The sequence below is a fragment of the Balaenoptera musculus genome, chromosome 11 (genome assembly GCF_009873245.2).
Source record: "Balaenoptera musculus isolate JJ_BM4_2016_0621 chromosome 11, mBalMus1.pri.v3, whole genome shotgun sequence".
NCBI lineage: Eukaryota > Metazoa > Chordata > Mammalia > Artiodactyla > Balaenopteridae > Balaenoptera > Balaenoptera musculus.
In genome coordinates, this window is record NC_045795.1 from 21,251,041 (window position 1) to 21,273,158 (window position 22,118).

A 22,118-nucleotide genomic window follows, 5' to 3' on the forward strand; every position below is an offset into this window, starting at 1 on the left:
GGCCAGTGGCGCAATGGATAACGCGTCTGACTACGGATCAGAAGATTCCTGGTTCGACTTCCCCTTGTCTTTTAGGAAAAAATAAAAATACGTCTCTGTGTACATGTTTCAAATTGGTAACAAACAAATTCTTAACGTCCTTCGATCTGGTTCTTCGCCTTGCATGGTGCCCGCCACACAGTGCAATTTTGGCTGTCCGTTAAGTCTGAATGGATGCGTAAGGTATCTCTCTTCTGAAATGTCCTTTTAATCTCGTTTCTTTTAATGATACTGAGAAGGGGAGTTGACGGAAAGGTCTTTAGAAAGACAACTTTAAAAAATTAAATACGGAATATTATTTGACCATAAAAAGGAATGAATTTCTGATACATGCTACAACATGAGTGAAACTTGAAGACTTCATGCTAAATGAAAGAAGCCAGACACAAAAAGCCAGATGTTGTATGATTCCATTTATATGAAATGTCCGGAATAGGTAAATCCATAGCGGCAGTAGTAGTTGCCAAGAGCTGGGGAAAGGGTACAGAGTTGGTTTGCAGGTGATGGAAATGTTTTGAAACTCGATAACGGCGATGGTTGCACAACTCTGGGAATATACTCAAAAACACTGAATTGTACACTTTTATGTGAATATTATAGAATGTGAAGTATATATTAATTTTTAAAGATCAAAGAAGTGTCAAAGAAAAGAAACAAAGTCTGACCAGTATTTTCTTCATTAATTTTTCCCCCATTGGGCAGGGCTCTCACTCTTCCGGCTCCTCCCCTGCACACTTTCTGTCTCTGAGCATCAGTCCTAGAGGAAAAAGAAGGGACATCAACTGGAGAAACTGAAGCAGGAAAGACGCTTCTGTGGACAAACGAAATCATAGCGTCCCCCTTAGGCCCTCAATTCAGCGATCTTGGCAAAGATCTGCCCTGACACCCGAGAAAGCTATTCAGACTCTTATCTCCCCGCCCAGCTCCGAATCTCAACTAGAAGAGCGCGGCAGCCTCACCGCCGAAGACTGAGACTAAGAAAGTGTTCCGAGTTGTAAGCGATCCTAGACAAAAGTTAAACAGACAAGAAGAGGGCGACGGTGTCAAAGGAGAAGAGGAAAGTGGCAGTTTGGGGGTGGTGTCTCTTTCAACAGCTGGATCTCCTTTCTAGGTGTTCCTGGGGCGTGACTTCAGACGCTTGGGGCCGAGTGGAGGAGCCTGGGAAGGAAATCAAGGTGAAGCTGGGAAAGGAACAAAAACATGCAAAGGAGACTTTCATTTGTTGGTATTCATGTATTTATCTTACAAAAGTTGATTGACTCTGGACAGTGTGCGTTGTGAGGGGTGCCGGCAACCGAAAGAATGAACCTGCCACGCGTCTAGACCTCGTTTGATACATCATCTGTTGGGCTGTTACCGAATTAAAAGGGGAGCGGGGTGGGGAGAGAAGGTCCAAAGGATTTGGAACTTCCTGATGTAAATGCTTCTCAAAACTTAGCGCGGAGAAGTATGGATAAAAGCTGTGGGCACCGTGGAGAAACCGTGCTAAGAAACCGTGCTAAGAAAAAGTATTAAGCCCAGTTTTCTAGGCTTCACCCCCCTCCCCCCCCTCCGAGATTCTATATTGGTACTAGGATGCAGCCCATGAATTTTTAGCAAGGTGATGCTTCTGCTGCTATTCCGCTGACCATACTTTAAGCAGCACTGGACTAGTGCGTTGTATTTTATTACCCACTTTTTCCAGCTAACATCAACAGGGAACTTCCACGGTAGAAGAAAAAAAAATAGAACATCTATATGGAGACGCTCACAACTTTAGTATTATTCCACTAGGCTTTAACCAACCAAGGTAACCGACTTTTCTACTCTCAAGATTTTTGGTTTGTTTTTCTCTTTTATAAACGTGTAAGTTTCATTGAATACTTTTTTTTTTTTTTGGTAGTGGAGGCTTGTTTTAGAAAGACGCCCATTTCAACCTCCCTCTCAAATAAACAAAAAGACCTTTGATATAATAATCAAATCACTCTTGGACTTAAAGGAGATAAGTTAGGTTTTTTCAAAACTCTGCATATTGGGAACGTCCCTGCCCCCCCCCCAAATAATCTACAGAGATTATACTGTGAAGTATTTTTTCCTTTCCCCCAGAATGTTGTAGAAGTGCCCTGTCCAAAACAATACCCATTAACACTTGTTTCTAAAATTTATTTTTTTAAAAAAAGAATGTACAATATCTCATTAATTTTTTTATTGATTGCATGTTGAAATGATAATATTTGGAGTTAAAACATTGAAATTAATTCCACTTATTTATTTCTACTTCTTAAAATATGACTACTAGAAAAATTAAACTTACTTCTTATGTGATATTATTTGTTAACTCTCACATCTTCTTGCGGTTTTTGATGTAGCAACATCAGTAAAGTGTGATCAGTTTGCCAAAGATGTGGTTCTTTGAAGCAGGCACCATGGCAGTGTCATATTCCAAAGAATTTGTTTGTTCTTTACTTCAAAAAATATGTGTATTCTTCTCCAAATGCAATTCTTAGTATGTGAAAATGAAAACTTTCTCACACTATATTTCTTTACCTGTTTTTCTTTTTCTGTTCAAGAGGGCTCTGTGGGTTGGCTGGTTAAAGAGCATGCTTAGTAAACAAATACCCTGGATTGCAATTTGGTGGGGCTGTCTCCATAGGTTTTATAATTTTGAAAAGTGTTAGCCCTCATTTTGTTGAACACAGTTTGGGGAATTGATCCTTGATCAAACCCGTGTTATTCAATTGCTGTATGATGTGGAAAAGTAAGAGCCTGATGTTTACTTTATACATGTGGTTTCTGAAGGTGGCAGGCACTGGAAGTTTTCAAAGAAGAGAGGGAAAGACTGGATGGACTATGTAAAAAGTTGCATGAAAAATCATTCCACACATGGCATGAATGAAGCACTGTAAATTATTATTTGGACACCAAACAGTTCAGAATTCTCATCAGATGACAATGCCCCTCTCATATGCAATGAGATTATCAGTGATTTGCTTTGCAAATCATTGGATATTTTGTCTTTAATCAATGACTTTACCATCTGAGACTTTGCAATGAGAGCTACAGCAGTTATTGGCAACCACTGTTTTTTTATTTTGTATGATTCCCACAAACAGTCTTAATTCTTTTTTGCATCCTGGAATATTTACCACACATGATGTGGTCAATAAATATTTGTGAATGGATTTGTGAATATCCAGTTTCTTTTCTCTACTATTTTGTAAGTCAGTAGAATGGAGCTGGATGCTGGAGATGCTGACGGCTGCAGGAGCTCCTGGAACCAGAAAGCAAAACTCTTTCCTCCTACTGTGTCTCTCCTGCACCCTCTACTGACAAAATTTCAGTGCCAGCTGGCACAAGAAAATAAATGTTTAAAAGGCCCAGAACCCTTTTCAAACAGTAGTCTAAAAGGGTGAATTTGTGGCTGAGAAGTGCATTAGAAAAAAACCTGTTTTTCCTCCTGTGTGTCTCCTTCACTACTCACACAAGAACACTTTGCATCTGACACTTCTGGCCACCAACTACATAGGAGTTTTCCCCCCACCAAGCAATTCTACAGCACTAGCTGAGTGTCCTACAGTTTAACTCAATTCTGACACTATTTTTATCTGGAGATAGCATCAGATCCCACAGGTTACAGGCTTAGTCCCTCGAGACCGCACCCATTTCAGATGCCAATGGAAAGTAGTAGGTCCCCACGTCACCCCAACACATAAACAGATGACACATTTCAGTAGATTGTTGCAAACTAAAAGTCCAATAAATATGTTAAATTTAAACACACACACAGTAAGACTAACTAGTCTACTAGTTAGTCTATCAAATGCCTTTGATAGACTAACTAGTAGACTCTATAGAGCTGAGAAAAGAAGTGATAAACTTGAAGGTAGGCCTAAAAACTACCCAAGCTGAAACACCAAGAAAAAAAAGAAAAAAAGAGCACTGAAGAATTATTGATTAATATATTCGTAATCAGAATCCCAGAAGGTGAAGAGAGAGAGAAAAGAGCAGAAAAAATATTTGAAGAGTTAATGGCCGAGTATTTTCCCAAGATAATGAAATACAGGTGTCCCTCACTTTTCAAAATTTCACTTTGCTTCCACTTCATTTTTAGGAAAGACCTACGTTTGTACCTGTTTTGTAGAAAGCCATTATAGAGGCAGCGCGCATCAGGAGCAGCAAGGGTGGGACCGCCAAGCTCCTCCCCCAGGAACTACAGTCAGCATCTCAGCATCAAGCCGCTATAGCTTTGAACTGTGTCTGTGAGCATCTGCGCTTCACCTACATTTATTTTGTGCATCCATGTGCAAGAAGTGTCCTAAGGTAACTGCTTCTTCACTTCACACCAATTCAGCTTGTGAAAGGTTTTATAGGAATGCTCTACTTCCCGATAGCAGAGGAAACCTGTACATCAAACCTCAGCTCCAAGGTCAGAGAATTCCAAGCTATCTATCTATCTATCTATCATCTATCTATCTATCTATCTATCATTTATCTATCTATCTATCTATCATCTATCTATCTATCATCTATCTATCTATCTATCTATCTAAAACAGCAGACTTATCAGAAATTAAGTATACCAGAAGTTAACGGAATGACATTTTAAAGTGATGAGAAGCTAAAAAAAAGCAAAAAATATTTTCCAAAAGTGAAGAAGAAATAAAGGTCTTTCCAGACAAACAAAAACTGAAGAGTGCATTACTATCAGACCTGCAAAATAGGAAATGTTATAAGATGGACTTCAGGAAAAAGGAATACAAAAGAATGAATATTCATTTCTGTACATATAATGGAGGTACATATAAGGAATACTTTTTCCCAATTTTAATCACTAAAAATGATAGACTGCATTAAGCAAAAGTAGTATTGACGTATTGTACAGTTACAGCATACATGAAAGCAAAATCTATGACAACAATAACACACAATATAGGAGGGAGTATATTATTGCAAGCTTCTTACACTGCACCGGAATCAGCATAACAAAATATTGAGAGCTGAATTGGGAGGGGTGAGTAGTGGGTGCAAAAAAGGGCATATCGGAGAAAGGAGTCTCCACCTTATTTGAAGGTGGACTTTGATTAATTGTAGCTGTATATAGAAAACTCTAGGGAAACGAGTAATGATTTTTTTAAGACATACAAATGATAAGGCAATGCTGGAGATATGATCAAATCATGCAAAATGCTCATACATTTCAAAGACAGGAAGAAAGAGATACAAGAAAGGAACAAAGGACAAAAGGAACACGTAGAAAACAACTAATTAGATAGTGGATTTTGATACAAATATGTCAATATTTACATTATATCTAAACTATCTAAATCACCCAATTATAGATAGATCCTGTCAGATCGGATAAAAGAAGTTCAGAACCATCTACATGCTGGACTATCTTCCAACTTTGCACAAGGAATTTTCATTTTCAGGTAAGACACCCGCTAAAAGAAGTCTACCGGGAGTGGGGTTCGAACCCACGCGGACACACGTCCATTGGATCTTAAGTCCAACGCCTTAACCACTCGGCCATCCCGGTCTTGGTTACTAAAAGCAACATGTCAAGTATTACTGGGTTAAAATTAATTAGATTTCCTAGTCCCTGGAAGATTATGAATAATTTTACACGCATGAAATCTGGGACCAAGCTTTAAAGAGAGAAAACAAATCCTTGTAATGTTTCTTGGAAAAAACTAATGAAAACGTTTATTTTCACTAGTTTATTAGTTTATCTAACCACAAAGTTTGTGCCACGCTTTAACCAGGGTTAGGGAAACACTGAACCACCCCTGATCTTATGGACTTACATTAAGATGAGGAATATTATGACCAAAAAAAAAAAAAAAAAAAAGCACATGATGCTACAGGAATACATACTTTTCCAGACCCAACTCACTATGCTCAAGAGAAGACACTTCTTTTAGTGGAAACCAAAGAGGAAAGGAAGTGGTATAACAGAGGTGGTGAGAATGCAGCCTCATGAACCATGTCTCACAACTCTACAAAGGTGGAATGTACATGTTTTATTACTCACTACAGAACACTGTTTTGCCCCATTCCAAACCCACTGAATCTAATTGCCCAGGTAAGGGCTTCAGGTTTGGAATCAGAGGACAGTTAATATCGAGACAAGTTCCTCTTGGAGTACATTTGGAAAACCCTAGTGCAAGCATATGGAGTTTGGAATTTGAATACAGGACATTGGTTTTAATAAGGAAGTATTTTAACCAGAAGTTCTATCTCTCCACTAATGAAATTTCTTTCCTGAGTACTTACTATGTGCTAAGTACTGAGCCAGGTGTACATAATCTATCAAGTCAGTAAGATGCTGCCAGACACTTCGGGGTTGGGGTACTGGGTTGTTTCAGAACTCATTAAAACAGGTTTCAGATGGGTATTTGGGGAGTTGTGTTGAAAGTCTGTGAAGGCTTCTGGAACCAGAGATGAAATTAAATCCTGAAGTAGGGTTTGGAATAGAATTAATTTATAAACATCATAAAACATCTATTGCAAGCCACAAAAATAATTAAATACAGTCACCCCTTGGTATCTGCATCTGCGGAGATTGCCCCCTCAGATACCAAAATTTGTGGCTGATTAAGTTCCTTACAGTCGGCTCTCCCTGTCTGTGGGTTCTGCATCCCATACAATAATATGAGATAATATGAGAGGATTGTGTCAGCTGTAACATACAAGCACAAAAGGTCCAAGGGTAACTCTCCTCAAGCTTAAAACCACTGATGCAGAAGGAGTCCATCCCTTGTTGGCAATGCACAATGCTTACTGAGTTCAAAAACCTATGTCCTCCATTGCCTTATAAAACCAGGAGAAAGGAATATGTCACTCACTTCATTGGCCCATCCAGTGCCAGGTTCTGTCTCTGGCCTTTTAGATACTATGTGCTAATGAGCAAAGACATGGCCTGAGAGATTCTTGCCTTTGCATATTGAGGGAAATCCAGGCCTGTCAGTGTCTGGGTCAGAGCTGAATTGGGAGGGGTGAGTAGTGGGTGCAAGAAAGGGCATATCAGAGAAAGGAGTCCCCATACGTTTACATACACGAGAGTTTTTCTATTATTCTATTATTGTAATTCTTTTTTGGTCAGTATTTTTATTGAGGTATAATTGACATAAACCTTATATTAATTTCAAGTATAAAATGTAATGATTCGATATTTGTATATACTACAAAATGATCACCACAATAAGTCTAGTTAACATCCATCACTATACATTGTTACATATTTCTTTGTGTGATGAAAACTTTTAGGATTTATTCTCTTAGCAACTTTCAAATATTCAACACAGTGCTATTAACTATTCTACCATGGTGTACCTTACATCCCTATAACTTATTTTATAATAAGTTATTAACTATTCTACCATGTTGTACCTTACATCCCCATAACTTATTTAATAACTGGAAATTTGTACCTTTGACCCCTTTCATTCATTTAGCCCATCTCCCAACACCCCGCCTCTGGCAACCGCCAATCTGTTCTCTGTGTCTGTGAACTCGATTTTGATTTTGTTTTTGTGTTTTAGATTCCACATGTAAGTGAGATCATACAAAATTTGTCTGTTTCTGTCTCACTTATCTTCACTTAGCATAATACCCTCAAGGTAATTAAAAAATTAATGAAAAGTCATTAATAATAAAAATCAGTGTTTTATTATACATTACTTGGATATTTAAACAACTAATTTTGCTTTATGCCAAAGTAAAATATTGAGAACACATACTAATCACAAACTTAGGAAAAGACTGATTGTCCTGTAGCAGTGGTGACAAGTAGCCACCAGACCTGAATTTAGACCAATGCAATCTATCCATGACAATTGTTTTGTGAACATACTTTTGTATGACAACCAATCACTGTCAACCCCTGCTTTCTGAAAGTGAGCCAGCCAGGGATGCACTCACTCCAATAAACATATCTTTGAGTGCCAACCAAACAACAGCAGTTCCTCCCAATAACCATGCGTCCATAGAATATGTCAACCCACTTAGCCTCTGAAAGCCTGTGTTAAGCCCCCTCCCAGAAAACATCAGCCATCAGCTCTTTCAAAGGGACTGTGCCTTACCAACATTGCTCCCTCCTTAAATGAACTTTGGTTTTGTATTTCAAGTATTGAGTGATGAAAATGCACCTTTGTCAAACCTGAAACATCTAAATTTCATTTCTTGCTGGGACTATGTTTGCTGGGGGCGGGGCCTGGGGGGGAGACAAGGAAGGTGGGTGCCATTGCTGAAGAACAAATGAAGTCAACATTTAATCCCAATTTTAAGTCTGCGAGGTTATTTCCAATTTGATAGGTGCCTGCAGCAAGATTATTTAGTAAGTGAAGAGCCAAAAGCACCAGTTGGCCCGTACGGGGATCGAACCCGCGACCTTGGCGTTATTAGCACCACGCTCTAACCAACTGAGCTAACCGGCCACGAGGCAAAAATTACTTTTCACATAAAATAACAATAAGTTTCACCTTCTTGTGCCTGCCTAAGACTAAATGATACGTCCACAAATTGGACAACCTAGAAGAAATAGATTCCTAGAAATATACAACCTACCGACACTGAATCGTGATGAAACAGAAAATCTGAACAGTCCTATTACTAACAAGGAGATTGAATCAGTAACCAAAAACCTCCCAACAAACAAATGTCTAGGACCAGACGGCTTCACTGGTAAATTCTACCAAACATTCAAAGAATAATTAAGACCAGTCCTTCTCAAACTCGTCCAAAAAGTAGAAGAGGGGGAAACTCTTCCAAACACATTTTACCAGGCAAGCATTACCCTGAAATCAAACCCAGACAAGGTTGCCACCTCATATATTGAGATATGGGGAAGTCATTGTGACTTACACATGATTTGGCGTGAACTTTATGCTAACTAGAACAGCCTGTCTTGTGGCCCATCAAACATACCTTATACATCTGCTTTAACCATTAAAAAGGGTGCATTGTCCAGAAGTAAAATATGTCCGTTTTGAAGATAGAGATAAAGCTAAGAGGCTTGTTGATAGTCCAAGTCAGAGATGATGGTGGCTAGAAGAAAGTGATAGTGCTGGACATGGGGAGAAGTCATTGGATTCTGGATAAATTTTTAGAGTAGAACCAGCAACATTAGTTGATGTATTAGTCATTCCCTCAACAAACACTTATTGATTGCCCACTATGTACACTGTAGTAAGGACCCAACATTTAGCAATGGACAAAAGAGATGAAAATCCATAGCCCCATGGAGCTTACTTTCTAGTCTGGGAGACAGATGATGAACCATATAAAATATGTATACTTCTGATAGTGATAAGTTGCTATGAAGAAGAGTAAAGAATAAAGGAGACCTACAGGTTTGACAATTTGTAAAGAGCTGACCATGAAAGACCTGTCTGACCTTTGAATAGAGATCTGATTGAGGTGAGGGAGCACGACATGAGTGTTTATGGAGAAATAGGAATCCACAGAGTGAGAAGGGCAGGAGCAAGCATTCTGAGGCAGGAGCAAGCCTGAGATATTCAAAGTGTTCTAAGGACTCTAAGGAACGTGGTGAGATTGTGGGTCAGAGGGTTGGGGGTGGGGTTGATGAGGGGCAGAAAAGGGGGAGACTGGAAAATAGACATGGTGAGACTAAATGAGAGAGAGACTGAAGTAGAGAGAAGACTGAAAGAGAAGCGAGAAACAAAGAGAAGGACACACTGAGTGTTGGGGCAACTGAGGGGGACTGAAAGTGTGCTGAGGGCAGAGAGAGGAAGAGGGCAAGAGGGGGTCCTGAGGTAGAAAGAAGTGGTGACTGAAGGAAAGAAGAGACTGAGGCGCAGGCAGGGAGACTGAGGGCCAGAGGGGAGGGAGATCAGGGGGCAAGAGAGGAGAAAATCGGGAGCAGAGAGAGAAGTAATTGGATATCCAGGGGACACACCAGCAGGTCTCTATATACAGACTCTGGCGTCCCTGCCTCGCTTTAGTGGTTCCAGCAGAAGCTTGACCTGTCCCAGGACAGGAGTCAGAAAAGAAACCTGAGCTCCTGATCAAAGACTATAAATTTAAAGGCCAGCCCTGGGAATGTTAGCTGAAGTCTTGAGTGAGCAGGGAGAACACAGCACCTAGAGCCCTTGCACGGAGGACTGGACGGCATGGCCATTGGGCCTGTCCTGTGGCTGGGCCCTCTGCTCATGGTTTCCCTCTGGGGGTCCTCAGCTCCAGGTAGGAGGATCCTGAGGGTCAGGCAGGGGCTCCTAAGGGGGCCTGGACTGACTCTTTCCCCTCCACGTCCCACAGCTTCCCTCCTTAGGCGCCTAGGTGAGCACATTCAGCGGTTTCAGGAGAGCTCTGGCCTGGGCCTGAGCCTGGACCAGGGAGGTGTGGCCCTCCCAAAAGAGGGGTGGCTGGAGCAGCCACTGGACCCCTTCAATGCCTCTGACAGACGATCCTTCCTGCAGGTGAGGCCCGGAGAAGGGGAGTCCACTGTGTCCCCTGCCCCCCTCCTCAGTCTCCCTACCCTGCCCCTCAGTCTCTGCTTTCCATTCCTATCTCTACACCTCTGTCTCCCCATCCCTCTCCCCCTCAGTCTTATCCGATGCCTGCTGTCAGAATCCCTTATGGCCCTTTAGTCTAGCCCCTCTGATTTTTGGATTTGCCCTCTACCCCCTAGTCTCCCCTTCCTTTCTTCAGCCTCCCACTTTTTTTGTCCCTCAGGTCCTGTCCTTCAGTCTTTCCTTTTCCCTGTCATTCACTCTCACTCCCTCACTGCCCCTCAACACTGCCCCCGCATCCTTCAGATTAAACACTAAACCCACCACCAAGTCTCAGTATGGAGCAAAAATCTGGACCGTCTTTGGAACCAGACCTGGCTCACAATAGGCACTTGAAGATATCTAGTGAATGAATGAACAGATTTACCATTTTTCACACCTACTCTATCCACAGTCTCCAGAGGTCATCTCACGTAGGCCCTATTCCTAAATCCATCTGCATTCATTACTTATTCTACAATTATTATTTCAGTATACTGCAAGTGCCTACCAAGTGTTAGCCACTACTCTTGACCCTGGGGATATAAGAGTGAGAAAGCTGACAAAAATATCTGCTCTTGTAGATCTTACATTCTAGATGAGGAGACAAACAGGAGAGAAATGAACACTTAAATAAACAAACCTATTTCAGATACTATAAGTATACAGAGATCCATTAGGGAGAGAGACTGGAGCGAACAGGGAATAAAGAACAGGTCAGAACTCTCACAATCCCATTTCTTCTTCCCCATCCTACCTCTTAGCGGTATTGGGTAAATGACCAACATTGGACCAGCCAGGATGGGCCTGTATTCCTGCATCTGGGAGGCGAAGGCAGCCTTGGGCCTGGCTCCGTGATGAGAGGTAAGATGCAAGGGTGAGGAGAGACATAGCTGAGGAATTGGTGGAGGCCAGGAAGGGGAGTTGCATATTGCAGTGCTATGAGGTCTGAGGGTTGCAGGAGTTGACACCCACTTCACACACACCCCCTTTGGACTCTTCACAGGGCACCCTGCAACCCTGGCCCCAGTCTGGGGGGCCCTGGTGATAGGTCTGGAACATAGATTTTATGGCCTGAGTATACCCGCTGAGGGGCTCGACGTGGCCCAGCTCCGCTTCTTGTCCAGCCGCCATGCGTGAGTAGGGGTCGGGAAAGTGTTTGGGGTCATGGGACTGCGGATGTCTGTGTTTTGGCATCTCTGCATCTGTGTCTCTCTCCTCCACTGCCCGAAGTTGACCTCTGAGTCTCTGGTCCCATGTTTTTGCCTCTGTCTTTCAGTGCCCTGTTCTTTCTTTCCCCATCTCTGGGTCTCTCTCCTTCCCTTTCCCTCAATCCCCCCTTCCACTGTATTCTTACGTTTTGCTGTCTCACTATGGCCTGTTGGTCCAGCCCACCAGCATCTCTTACCTGGATGACACAGCCTCCTCACTGGTCTCCTTGTTTCTGCCCTTGATCCCTCCAGTCTATTCTCCAGATGAAGCAGAGTGATCATTAGAGCATAAACCAGATCACCTCTCTCCCGGCTCAAATCCCTCACATGTCTCTCATCACACTCAGAGTAGAGACAAAAGCTTTGCAGTGGCCACAAGGTCTGATTGGCTCTGGCTCCCCAGTTAACTCTCTGATCTCTCCTACAGGCTAGATTTTCACCCAAACTGCCTTGGAGGTTTTTCCTCTCCCACCTAGTCTGGAAGAGAATGGTGGAGGCTTTCCAGATGGGTCTCCCCTGACCTAGGCACTCATGTAGAAATGAGTTTGTGGGCATGGGGAGTTCTCAGAAATACATCATGAGAAAAGAGCCCTAGCTTCTGGCCAGACTCCCTCCACTCTCCATTCCCGCCTATGCAATGGGGGAATCTTCAGGGATTCCCAGTGATGGGGACTGACCCAGCCTCCCCTCTGACCCTAGGCTGGCCGATGTGGTCTCTGCCCGCCTCGCACTCTCCCGCCTCTTCAACGTCTCCTTCTCCAGCCCCTGGCTCTGCTTCGGAGGCTCCTATGCCGGCTCCCTGGCTGCCTGGGCCAGGCTGAAGGTCCCGGGACTCCTCTGAGAGGACTGGGGGGAGGGAACTTGGACTCCGGGGTCCCCAACTCAGATAATAGAATACCTGCCCGCCACACTCCCTCCTCCCACACCCTCCTTTCCGCCCAGAAGAGCTTCCTACAATCTGCCTTCACGGGAGTCCCGTGTATAGAAGGTAGGGACTTGCCTAAGATCACACAACGAGTGAGTGACACAGGGGCGGGAAGATATGGGATCCCAGTCCCTAAGCCCCCAGGCTGACAACTTCTCTTCCCTCAGTTTCCCCATCTCATTTTCGCCTCCGTCGCCTCTTCCGCTCCGGTGCGGGCCATACTGGATTTCTCCGAGTATAATGACGTAAGGATGGCGGGCGGTGGGTCCGGGTGGGGAGGAGGGCCTCAGTGGTCGGAGTCACCTGATACTCTCCGGCGGTCGGACTTTTAGGTGGTGTCTAGAAGCCTAATGAACACTGCGATTGGCGGATCCCCGGAGGTAGGATGTGGGACCCAGTCCGAGGGGGATAGGGAGAGAGAAGAGGCCTTGAGGATGGGGGCCAAAAGAAAAGGTTGAAGCTTGCAAGGTGTCGGGGTCTGAGGGACTTGGGATCCCCGAGAGATGGGTGGATTTGGGAAGAAGGCGGGAGCTGAAGATGGGTCCGGGTACCAAGAAGGGAGGAGACCCAACAGGGGCGGGGCTGATACGGAGGCGGGGCCTGGGGACGGAAGACCCTATCAGGAGGCTGTTCCACTGTGGGGCGGGGCCTGGGGGACGACCCGGAGGAGGAGCCGGAAGAGGGCGGGGCCTCGGGTCTGAGTGGCGTTCAACTGCCCCCGGGATGAATCTGGCGCCGGGAAAGTGTGGGAGCCCAGGGAGGATGCAGGTCATGGAAAGGGAAAAGCCGGGGCCCGGGTCCGAGTCTTCGCCAACGCTGCCTCTCGCTCCCAACAGTGCCGGGCTGCTGCGTCCGCAGCCTTTGCGGAGGTGGAGCGACGGCTGCGCGCGGGCGGCTCGGCTCAGGCAGCGCTGCGAGCGGAGCTGGGCGCATGTGGGTCCCTGGGGCGCGCTGCGGACCAGGCAGAGCTTCTGGGGGCGCTGCAGGCACTCGTGGGAGGGGCGGTGCAGTACGACGGGCAAGCGGGAGCGCCGCTGAGTGTGCGACAGCTCTGCGGGCTCCTCCTCGGGGACCGGGACAACTGCAGCAGCCCTGCGCCCTACCGCGGGCTTCGTCGGGCAGTGCAGGTGAGCACCCCTGAGCATCGCCAGGCGTCGGCAGACAAGGGTTCCTGCTCCACCTCCGCTGTGTGATCTTCCGCAAGCGTAAAGCCTTCTGCACCTTAGTTTCCTCATCTGTAAAATGGGTATGACATCTCATAGGGACCTCGGAGGTGAAATGAAGTAGGGGCATGGAAAACACTCAACAGGGAGCCTGGCACACCGTATGCAAATGTTAACGACTATGCTTACTATCTAGCTTGCCTACCTTGTTCTGGCCTCTTCCTGGAGCCTGCAACAGCGTCTAGCACACGGAAAGCTCTCAATTAGTATTTATAGAATGAAAAAAGGTAGCCCTGGGGACACAGTTCTCCTAGAGACCGGGCTCCCAGCCTCGGAATCCACAGCTACAATCCAGCTGTCACTTTTCCAGCGCTGTCTGCACCAAGTAGTGTGCAGTGTGCTTCACATTTATTATTTCATTGAATTCTCACAATAGTTCGAGGTAGGCACAGCTGAGGAAACTGAGATCTAAGATATTCTCACATGTCCAAAATCTCACAGGTAAGATGTTCTTGGTCATCTAGTACCTTAATCTCTAACCCACAGGGACCTAGGTCCCCACCACCTCTGACGACTGACTCCCAGGAGAACTCAGGGACTCACTCTTCTGACTTCTGACTTTTGACTTGTAGGGATCTATGGCTCCATGCTCTGGCTTGATGGGAGGAAGGGAGGAATGTATGTATGTATGTATGTATGTATGTATATTGTCCCCTAGGTTGTCGCACACAGCCTGGGCCAGAAGTGTTTAAGCTTTTCTCGAGCAGAGACAGTGGCACAGCTGAAGGTCACAGAACCCCAAGTGGCCGGCGTTGGCGACCGGCAGTGGTTGTACCAGACCTGTACCGAGTTTGGCTACTGTGAGTGACTGGCCTAACCCTCACCCCCAAAACATACATTCTGTGCTATGCCCAGACAAGCTATCTAACAGGTAGTCTGGACTCGTTTTCATTTCCATAGGACAACTAGCCGGACTGCTGGGCCTCGTTTAACCTGCAGGTGTGGGGTGTGGGGTGAACAGCCGTACTAGAGTGTGCATGTGCGCTTGACCCTCATGTACCTTCTCACTCACACACTTAGCCCTCAACATGAGTGATCGTCCCTTCAATCTGCTCTTCATCTATGTGCCTGTCCCAGGAATGGCCCTACCCTCTCCAGTTACCAGGCTAGAAACCCTAACAGTGCTTTGCATGCCTTCTTCCTGTCATCCCCATAGCTTGTCAATCACTGAGTCTTGCCCACTGTTTATCCTGGACAACTCGGCAGTTCACCCAACCCCTTTCTCTTCCCACCTCTGCTGTCCTGGTAGGGGTCCCCATGCTCTCCTGCCTGGATCCCTGACGCAGCCTCTTCTCTGGTCTCTAGGCCTTCCCTTCACCCATACAATGCAACTTCCTCACAGGGCTTTGCATATTTTGACACCCCCTGCCCGATACACCAATCTTCCTAATCCTCAGGCATTTTCTTGGATTACTTATCTTCCCCTCTTCACACAATTTACTCGTTTCCAAGTCTCAACACAGGATGTCCCCTCCTCAGGAAGGGGGGCACGATCTCTCAAGATAAGTCTGCCTCCCTGCCCCCTACCCCATTAGCTCCGTGTTCTTCTCCTTAGCACTTTCCACAGTCTTATCATACATTCTTTATTGCCTATCTCCCCTCTGGACGGTGAGTCCTGTGACAGCAAAGCCTGGGGCTGTTTTGTTGTCACTATGTTCCCAATATATTGTTCAACATATATCTGACTACATGGTAGGTGCTCAAATAAATGGTGAAGGAAGGAATGAATTAATGTGAGGCTGAGAAGTTAGATTTACCCTGAAAGCACAGGGGAGCTATGGATATTAAGCAGGTGTCCAATTTGTGCTTTCAGCACTCCAGGCTCCTTCTCACCTCTAGACCTTTGCACATGCGGTTTCCTCTTTCCTCTCTTTGTTTGCCTCACACCGGCTAATTCCTTAAGGTCTTATCCCTTGCAGGATGCTGTCCCTGAGCCCACTCTGCTCCCTCTGAGATGGCCCCACCCCTACTCCAGGCCTTTGTCCATAACAGCCCTGATCATTCTGGGCCATCGCTGTCTGGGGCTGAGTATGTCTCTGACAGGACCGTGAACTCATTGAAAGGAGGGTCTAGAGCTGTCTTGGTCATCAGTGGGGAGAGCTCTGTAAATGATTATTAAAGAGGTAGGGGGATGGCTATGTACTCCACACTTATGGATACCTCTCTCCACAGATGTCACCTGTGAGGTCCCTGGATGCCCTTTCTCCCAGCTCCCAGCTCTGCCCTCCAAACTAGAGCTATGTGAGCAGGTGTTCGGGTTTTCAGCCTCATCCATAGCCCAGGCTGTGTCCCAGACGAACTCCTACTATGGTGGCCAGACCCCAGGGGCCACCCAAGTGCTGTTTGTTAATGGTGAGCATGCTATCAGAACCTGACTCCTTAGTGTCTACCTGGCGCCAGCTCAACACACCATTCTCTCCTTTCTTTCCAGGGGATATAGACCCCTGGCATGTGCTAAGTATAACACAGCCTTTGGGACCCTCAGAGTCAGCCCTTCTCATCCCTAGTGCTTCTCATTGCTTGGACATGGCACCTGAGAGACCCTCAGACTCCCCCAGCCTCCGCCTAGCACGCCAGGTAAGAGAGAAAAAGCTCTGGGTGATTTGCATTGTCACTTGCATACTAATTTGCATGTTCCTGCTCTCTGCAAGTGCTGGAGTCTGACTGTCCAAATTCTCTCCACCTCACCACAGAACATCTTCCAGCAGCTGCAGACCTGGCTTGGTCTGGCAAAGAAGAGCCAGGTTAGGGGTGGGGTCTGAGCCCCACATCCTCACCATTCCCTGTGTGGCCACCTCAGTCCTGGATGTATACACTTATTGGACAAGAGAAAGCTTGTTTTGAAAGAGGAAATTCCCAGCAATTCAGATTTAGCACCTGTTCTGCATAAAACTGACTTGTGTCTGCAAACGTCCTCACTCCCAACTAAAAGTGCTTTGTTACAGACAAAGAGTTATGTGAATATAAGTGATTATTCTCATCGTGAATATTGTTATTTTAAATGTCAAAGAAATATGGCTCTTTATGCTCCTCTCCTCCCCCTGCAAATCAGCTTCTGTCTCAAATTCTGCTCAGCTCCTGGACTGGGTGCCTTGCTTCATGTCTCTCTCTGGACCTCAGACCCTGACCTGTCTCTGCTTCTCACTGTTTGTCTCACTGTGCCCTCCTCCCTCAGTCTCTTCCTGTCTAACTTGTCTCTGTCTCAAATTGTCTCTCCACCTCCTCCTGTTTCTCTGGATATCTTCCTTTCTGTCTCTCTCTGTGTCTTAGTCTGTTTCTGTTTATTTCTCTGTGTCTGTGTCTCTGTCCCTGTCTCTCAGTCAGTATCTCCTCTACTCTTCTCCTCTCCTGCTTGCTCGGTCCTTAGTTATCTCCACTGCTCTACTCCTGTCTCTCATTTCTGGTCCCTGTGTCCCTTTAGTCACTTTCTCTCTCACTCTCTCTCTCTGCCTCTATTTCCCTCTCTTCAGACTTTCCGTCTCTCCTTCGTTATCTTCTCAATATCTCTCTCCCTCAGGCTCTGTTTCTGTCCCTTATGCTCTTCCCCACTGTCTCTATTTCTCTTCCTGTCACTTAATCTTTGTCTTTCTCTGTCTTTCAGTTTTCCATCTTTTTCACTCACCATCTTTTTCCATAATTAAATGTCACTCTCGGGCATTTTCAGCTTCCAACCCTAGGGATTTAGGGTTCTGGTCAAACCTTCTTGATGGGGACACCCCCAAGTTCTAAGAGGTTGGGCCCAGTACCAAGGGGTCCAACCCCAGTACTAAGGGTCCCGCTTAGCCTGCTTTAGCACTGCCAGCAGTGCCCTGTTCACCACTCGGAGCAGCAGCCACCAGGAGCAGGAATTAGCAAGTCAGGGCGACTGAGTGCCTCTGGGAAGCTGGGAAGTGGAGGAGAAGTAAAGGCAAGTCAGGACAAGGGGGTTGGGGGCTGGGATGGTAACAGAAGCCATAAAGCCCATTCTGTGAGGAAGTCACTCCCTGCCTTTCTTGACTCCAAACCCTGAGGAGTAACTTTTTTTTTTTCTTCTGAGGATTAATCCCAGCCCCGCTCACCGGGTGCTACCCTGTACCACTTACTGCTCTTTAACCACAGCCCCTCATGCTGAGGTCTAGCCTCAGTGTGTCCCTTTATATATTTAGCATGTGCACCATGGTCTGACACATCGTGGGTGCTCAGTACCTGTTGAGAAATGAAAGAATGAGGTCAACCCTCAACTCTTCACATACTTTTGGTTTTCCTCCTACTTTGCTGGATGCAACTTCTTTCATTTTCCTTTGCAAACTTCTCCATTTATTATTCGAATGGGTTTGGGTTTGGTGCTGGGCTACTTTCCCTTAAGTATTCTCAGAACTTCCCTACCAATGTGTCTGTGGTGCCAGGGCTAGCTCTCAGGTATTCCAGAATATTGATTACCTCAGCCTTTGAGGGTTTTCTCTGGAGGCCCTTTGGCCAGTGAAAAAAGCCGGGGCTGCTCTGCACCTGGCAGGTGCAGGTGTTTCTGCCTCTTTCCTCTGAAGTTGCTCAATTTGAGTCTCGACGCTGCCACCCTTCTCAGATCTAGATGTTTCTCTTCTGGTCCAGATAAAGGCCCCTGATTCTGGGGACGTAGTTCTGCTCCGGGTCAGGGCCCACCACACAGTGCGCGGGGCGGAAGGCATTTCAGGATCACTCCGAGGCCGAGGCCGAGGCCGAGGCCGGCGGCAAGAGAGTGCAAGTTCGCAGGTCTCATGTCCTGGGATCTGTCCGAATGGGTCTCCAGGAGCGAAGTACATCCGCAAGAGGCACGCGCAGGGGCCGAGCCCTCGGAGCCCTGCTCCGTGGCCGCTCCGTGGTCAGTTCCGTGATCCGCCCGCCGCCAAATCTGGCTTGGAGCATCTTCTCGTTGGCCCCCGGGCTTCCCTGGGTAGGAGGAAGGACACCTCACTCCGGGGCTCTGATCGTTTGGGGTCAGAACTGTCAGTTTGAGAGACGCCCCCAAGAAGTAGAGTTCATTCAGGCCAAATGTTAAGTTTTTCTCTTTTTCTTTTTCCTAACTCCACGATAGGGGAGAGTGAAATAGGAAGAATGTGATTTTATTTTTAATGTTAATTTTGGGTTATTTTGGTTCTTTATGTTCCCTTTTCCCCAGCCCCAGAAGAATTTGAAGAAACCGTTTTATTTCGTTTTCATTTAATTACCTAAGGAGGAATACCTTTGACGTCTAGCGGCTGGTTAGCTCAGTTGGTTAGAGCGTGGTGCTAATAACGCCAAGGTCGCGGGTTCGATCCCCGTACGGGCCAAACTGTGTAAGATAGACCACTTTCTTACACTCATACACAGCTGAGAGTTCTGCCAGTTTCAGGTCCACTACGATGTCACAATTGATGTCTAGAAGACAAACCTCTCGCTGAGAACTTTAAAAAATCTGAACACACATCTTTGATGTGCCCTCAGGTTGAAGTCCTGTTTTGACTCCCATCTGCAGGGAGAAAGATTAGCAGTGAGTGACCCAGCAAGGGAAATAGAGCCGTTTTGAGCATATTATTTTTCCACTGGGTAACTGATTCTTGCAAAGAAACTGACCCTATTGGATTATTTTCGTCCAAAAAAAAGCTGGGAAACCATCCACACTTTCTACACTTCCACACTTGGGTCTTAACTAGTTCAGCGAAGATGAAACAAGATCTTTTATATGACGTGTGAAAAAAATATATTAATATCAACACTAAAAAAGAAACAGCTTTGACAATCGTCTCTTTATAACAGGGAAAGAGCTCCCAATGACCAAACCTGGAACAGTCTGAACAACAAATAGTGTGGTTTTGGATTATAGAAGTTACCTTTTTGTAAGAGACACTTATATTTATACTTTGGGATAGGAGAAGGTTTCTAAAGGAATAAGACACAACAGCGCTAAACATAAGGGGAAATTTGATAAATTTAAGTGAAATGAAGAACTCTGTTTATCAAAAAAAAAAACTATAAAATAATGAAACACAGAATGGGAGAAGATATTTCCAATATAAATAACGAAAAGGACTAGCATGAAAATATGGTATAAAGAACTTCTATGAGTCCATGACTCTATGAAGTCTATGACTTCTTGAGAGAGTGAGCCAGGCAGAAGATGTTTGTCTTTTATTTAGCTTGAGACGTCAAACAGCGTCACCTCGGCTCCATTCTTTCTTAGAAGCGAGTCACTAAGCCCAGCCCATAGTCAAGGAGAAGGCAATCAGATTCCACCTTTTGATAAGAGGAGTGCCAAAGAATTTGTGGAAATATATATTTTTAAAACTACAGCAACCAACTTTATTAGAAATTAGGAAAATGCAAGTTATCCTATAATTAAATACTACTGATCTTCCACCAGAATTACTAAAATTAATATGACAAGAAGTACTATTTGGCAAGGATGTGACATAATAAGAACTTTCATCACCACTATTGTCTAAACTGATACAACTACTTTAGAAAACAGTTAGACTCTATCTAGTAAGTTGTTGGAAATATGTGCACAAGGAGATCTGTATAAGAATGTTCATAGTAGTATTGTGTGTATAGCCAAGAACTGGAAACAACCTGAATGAACCTTTACAGTAAATTGGATAAATAATGTTGAATACTATTCAACAGTTGACAATGAACAGATCAGAGCTATACACAAAACTATGGATGAATCTTACAAGCATAATTTTGTGAAAAAAAGACACAAAGGAAACATTTAGTATGATTATACTTATATAAATTTAAAAACCACAAAATTATGGTATATTGTTTAGGGATGTATGTGTAGATGGTAAAATGTATTAAGAATGTAAAAAACGGTTACCATAAAAGTCAGGATTGTAGTTTTCTGGGGGGATAAGAAGAGTGTGGAAGGCAGGGTGAGTGGAAGGGACATACTGAGGGCTTCTGGAGTGCAGCAATGCTCTTTTTTTTTTTTTTTTTTTTTGCTCCTGAGTAATGGTTAAATGGGTGTTCAATTTGTAATTAATTGTTAAGTTGTAGAAATAAGGTTTTATTTACTTCTCTGTATGTTTGTTTTGCAACAAAGTGTAAAACTAAGCAAAGACAAACAAGGAAGCTTTCTATGTTATCAATGAGTAAAGATTTCCAAAACATATTGTGAGGTATCAAAAGCAAGACCCAGAACATATGAATCTATATATTTACATGCAAGTGGACAAAGAAACTCCAGAAGTTTAAGTAACAAATTAATAATAGTAGAAACCTGTGGATGGTGGAGAAAAGAGAAGGAACCAGGTAGGTGAGTAACAGGGATGGGAAGGAAACTTTTAACTGTATAACTATTTATAAAGTTTTGAACTCTATATTACTTTTTCAAAATACAAAACAACCAAATAAATACAATTTCTTAAAAGCACTATTCAGAAGCCTTATAGGAAAATGTGTCCTCTTTAGAACAGATTCCCACTCCCTCAGAGCCTCATGTATTATCTTCATCCAGCCTTAGCTCCAGTAGCTCAGGAGTCAGGGTTTATTCCTGGACAGTTGAAGGTTTGGAAAGTGGAACAACTAGTGATTACACAGATGAACATCTGCACCTCTCCAGATGGGATTAGAAGTCTTAGGTGCTTAGTCCTAACTGCAGGGTCAAGCTTTAAGTCCTTGCACAAGCACTGACTAGCAATGGTGGGTCACATAATTAAACAGAAGACCCACGGTTAGCAACTCAGTCAGGTTTGTACACACACCCACAACAGGGAGCTATATAAATGGAATTCAGAACCTTTACCTATGAACAGACCATTCCTGTCCCCTTTCAAGGTTAAACTCTTGAAATTTGCTTGTATATCCACCTGTGGAAAAACTCATTTATTGTACCCTGGTAGACCATTCATTCAACATGTATTCAACAAATTGTTAATGAGTAGCTGCTATTTAACATGTACTCCTCGAGATACTGGGACTAAACATGCGAACAAAATGGGCAAAACTCTATCCTCATGGAGTTTGCATTGTAATGGGAAATGCAGACCAATGAATAAGTAAAATGTATAGTGCAGTAGATGGTGATAAGTATGAATTTAAAAATATAGCAAAAAGATAATAGGGATGGCTTTTTTTTTCTTTTTAATGTCTTGTAATTTTAAATATGTTGAACAGGTAAGCCTGCACTGAGAAAGTGATATCTGAGCAGACCTGAAGGATATGAGGAAATGAGTTAGGCACGTATTTGGGAAAGGGTGTTTCCAGGCAGAGGAAGCAGACTGTGCAAAGGACTGAG

General features: G+C 44.5%; 1 protein-coding gene and 3 non-coding genes across 4 annotated transcripts; 2 read left to right on the plus strand and 2 right to left on the minus strand.

Moving 5' to 3' along the window:
• Positions 1-5,471: 5,471 nt before the first annotated feature.
• Positions 5,472-5,554, minus strand: TRNAL-UAA. Its single transcript has one exon. It is a non-coding gene; the product is annotated as a tRNA-Leu (tRNA).
• Positions 5,555-8,379: 2,825 nt separating this feature from the next.
• Positions 8,380-8,453, minus strand: TRNAI-AAU. The gene has a single exon. It is a non-coding gene; the product is annotated as a tRNA-Ile (tRNA).
• A 1,695-nt stretch (positions 8,454-10,148) lies between these two features.
• Positions 10,149-16,647, plus strand: PRSS16 (serine protease 16). Its single transcript, XM_036869545.1, has 12 exons — positions 10,149-10,218; positions 10,294-10,454; positions 11,291-11,390; positions 11,533-11,662; positions 12,437-12,560; positions 12,830-12,907; positions 12,995-13,042; positions 13,499-13,789; positions 14,544-14,685; positions 16,058-16,237; positions 16,317-16,462; positions 16,579-16,647. Exons 1-12 carry the CDS (start codon positions 10,149-10,151, stop codon positions 16,645-16,647), a joined length of 1,539 nt encoding a protein of 512 aa, XP_036725440.1.
• A 2,449-nt stretch (positions 16,648-19,096) lies between these two features.
• Positions 19,097-19,170, plus strand: TRNAI-AAU. Its single transcript has one exon. It is a non-coding gene; the product is annotated as a tRNA-Ile (tRNA).
• The last annotated feature ends 2,948 nt before the right edge of the window (positions 19,171-22,118 follow it).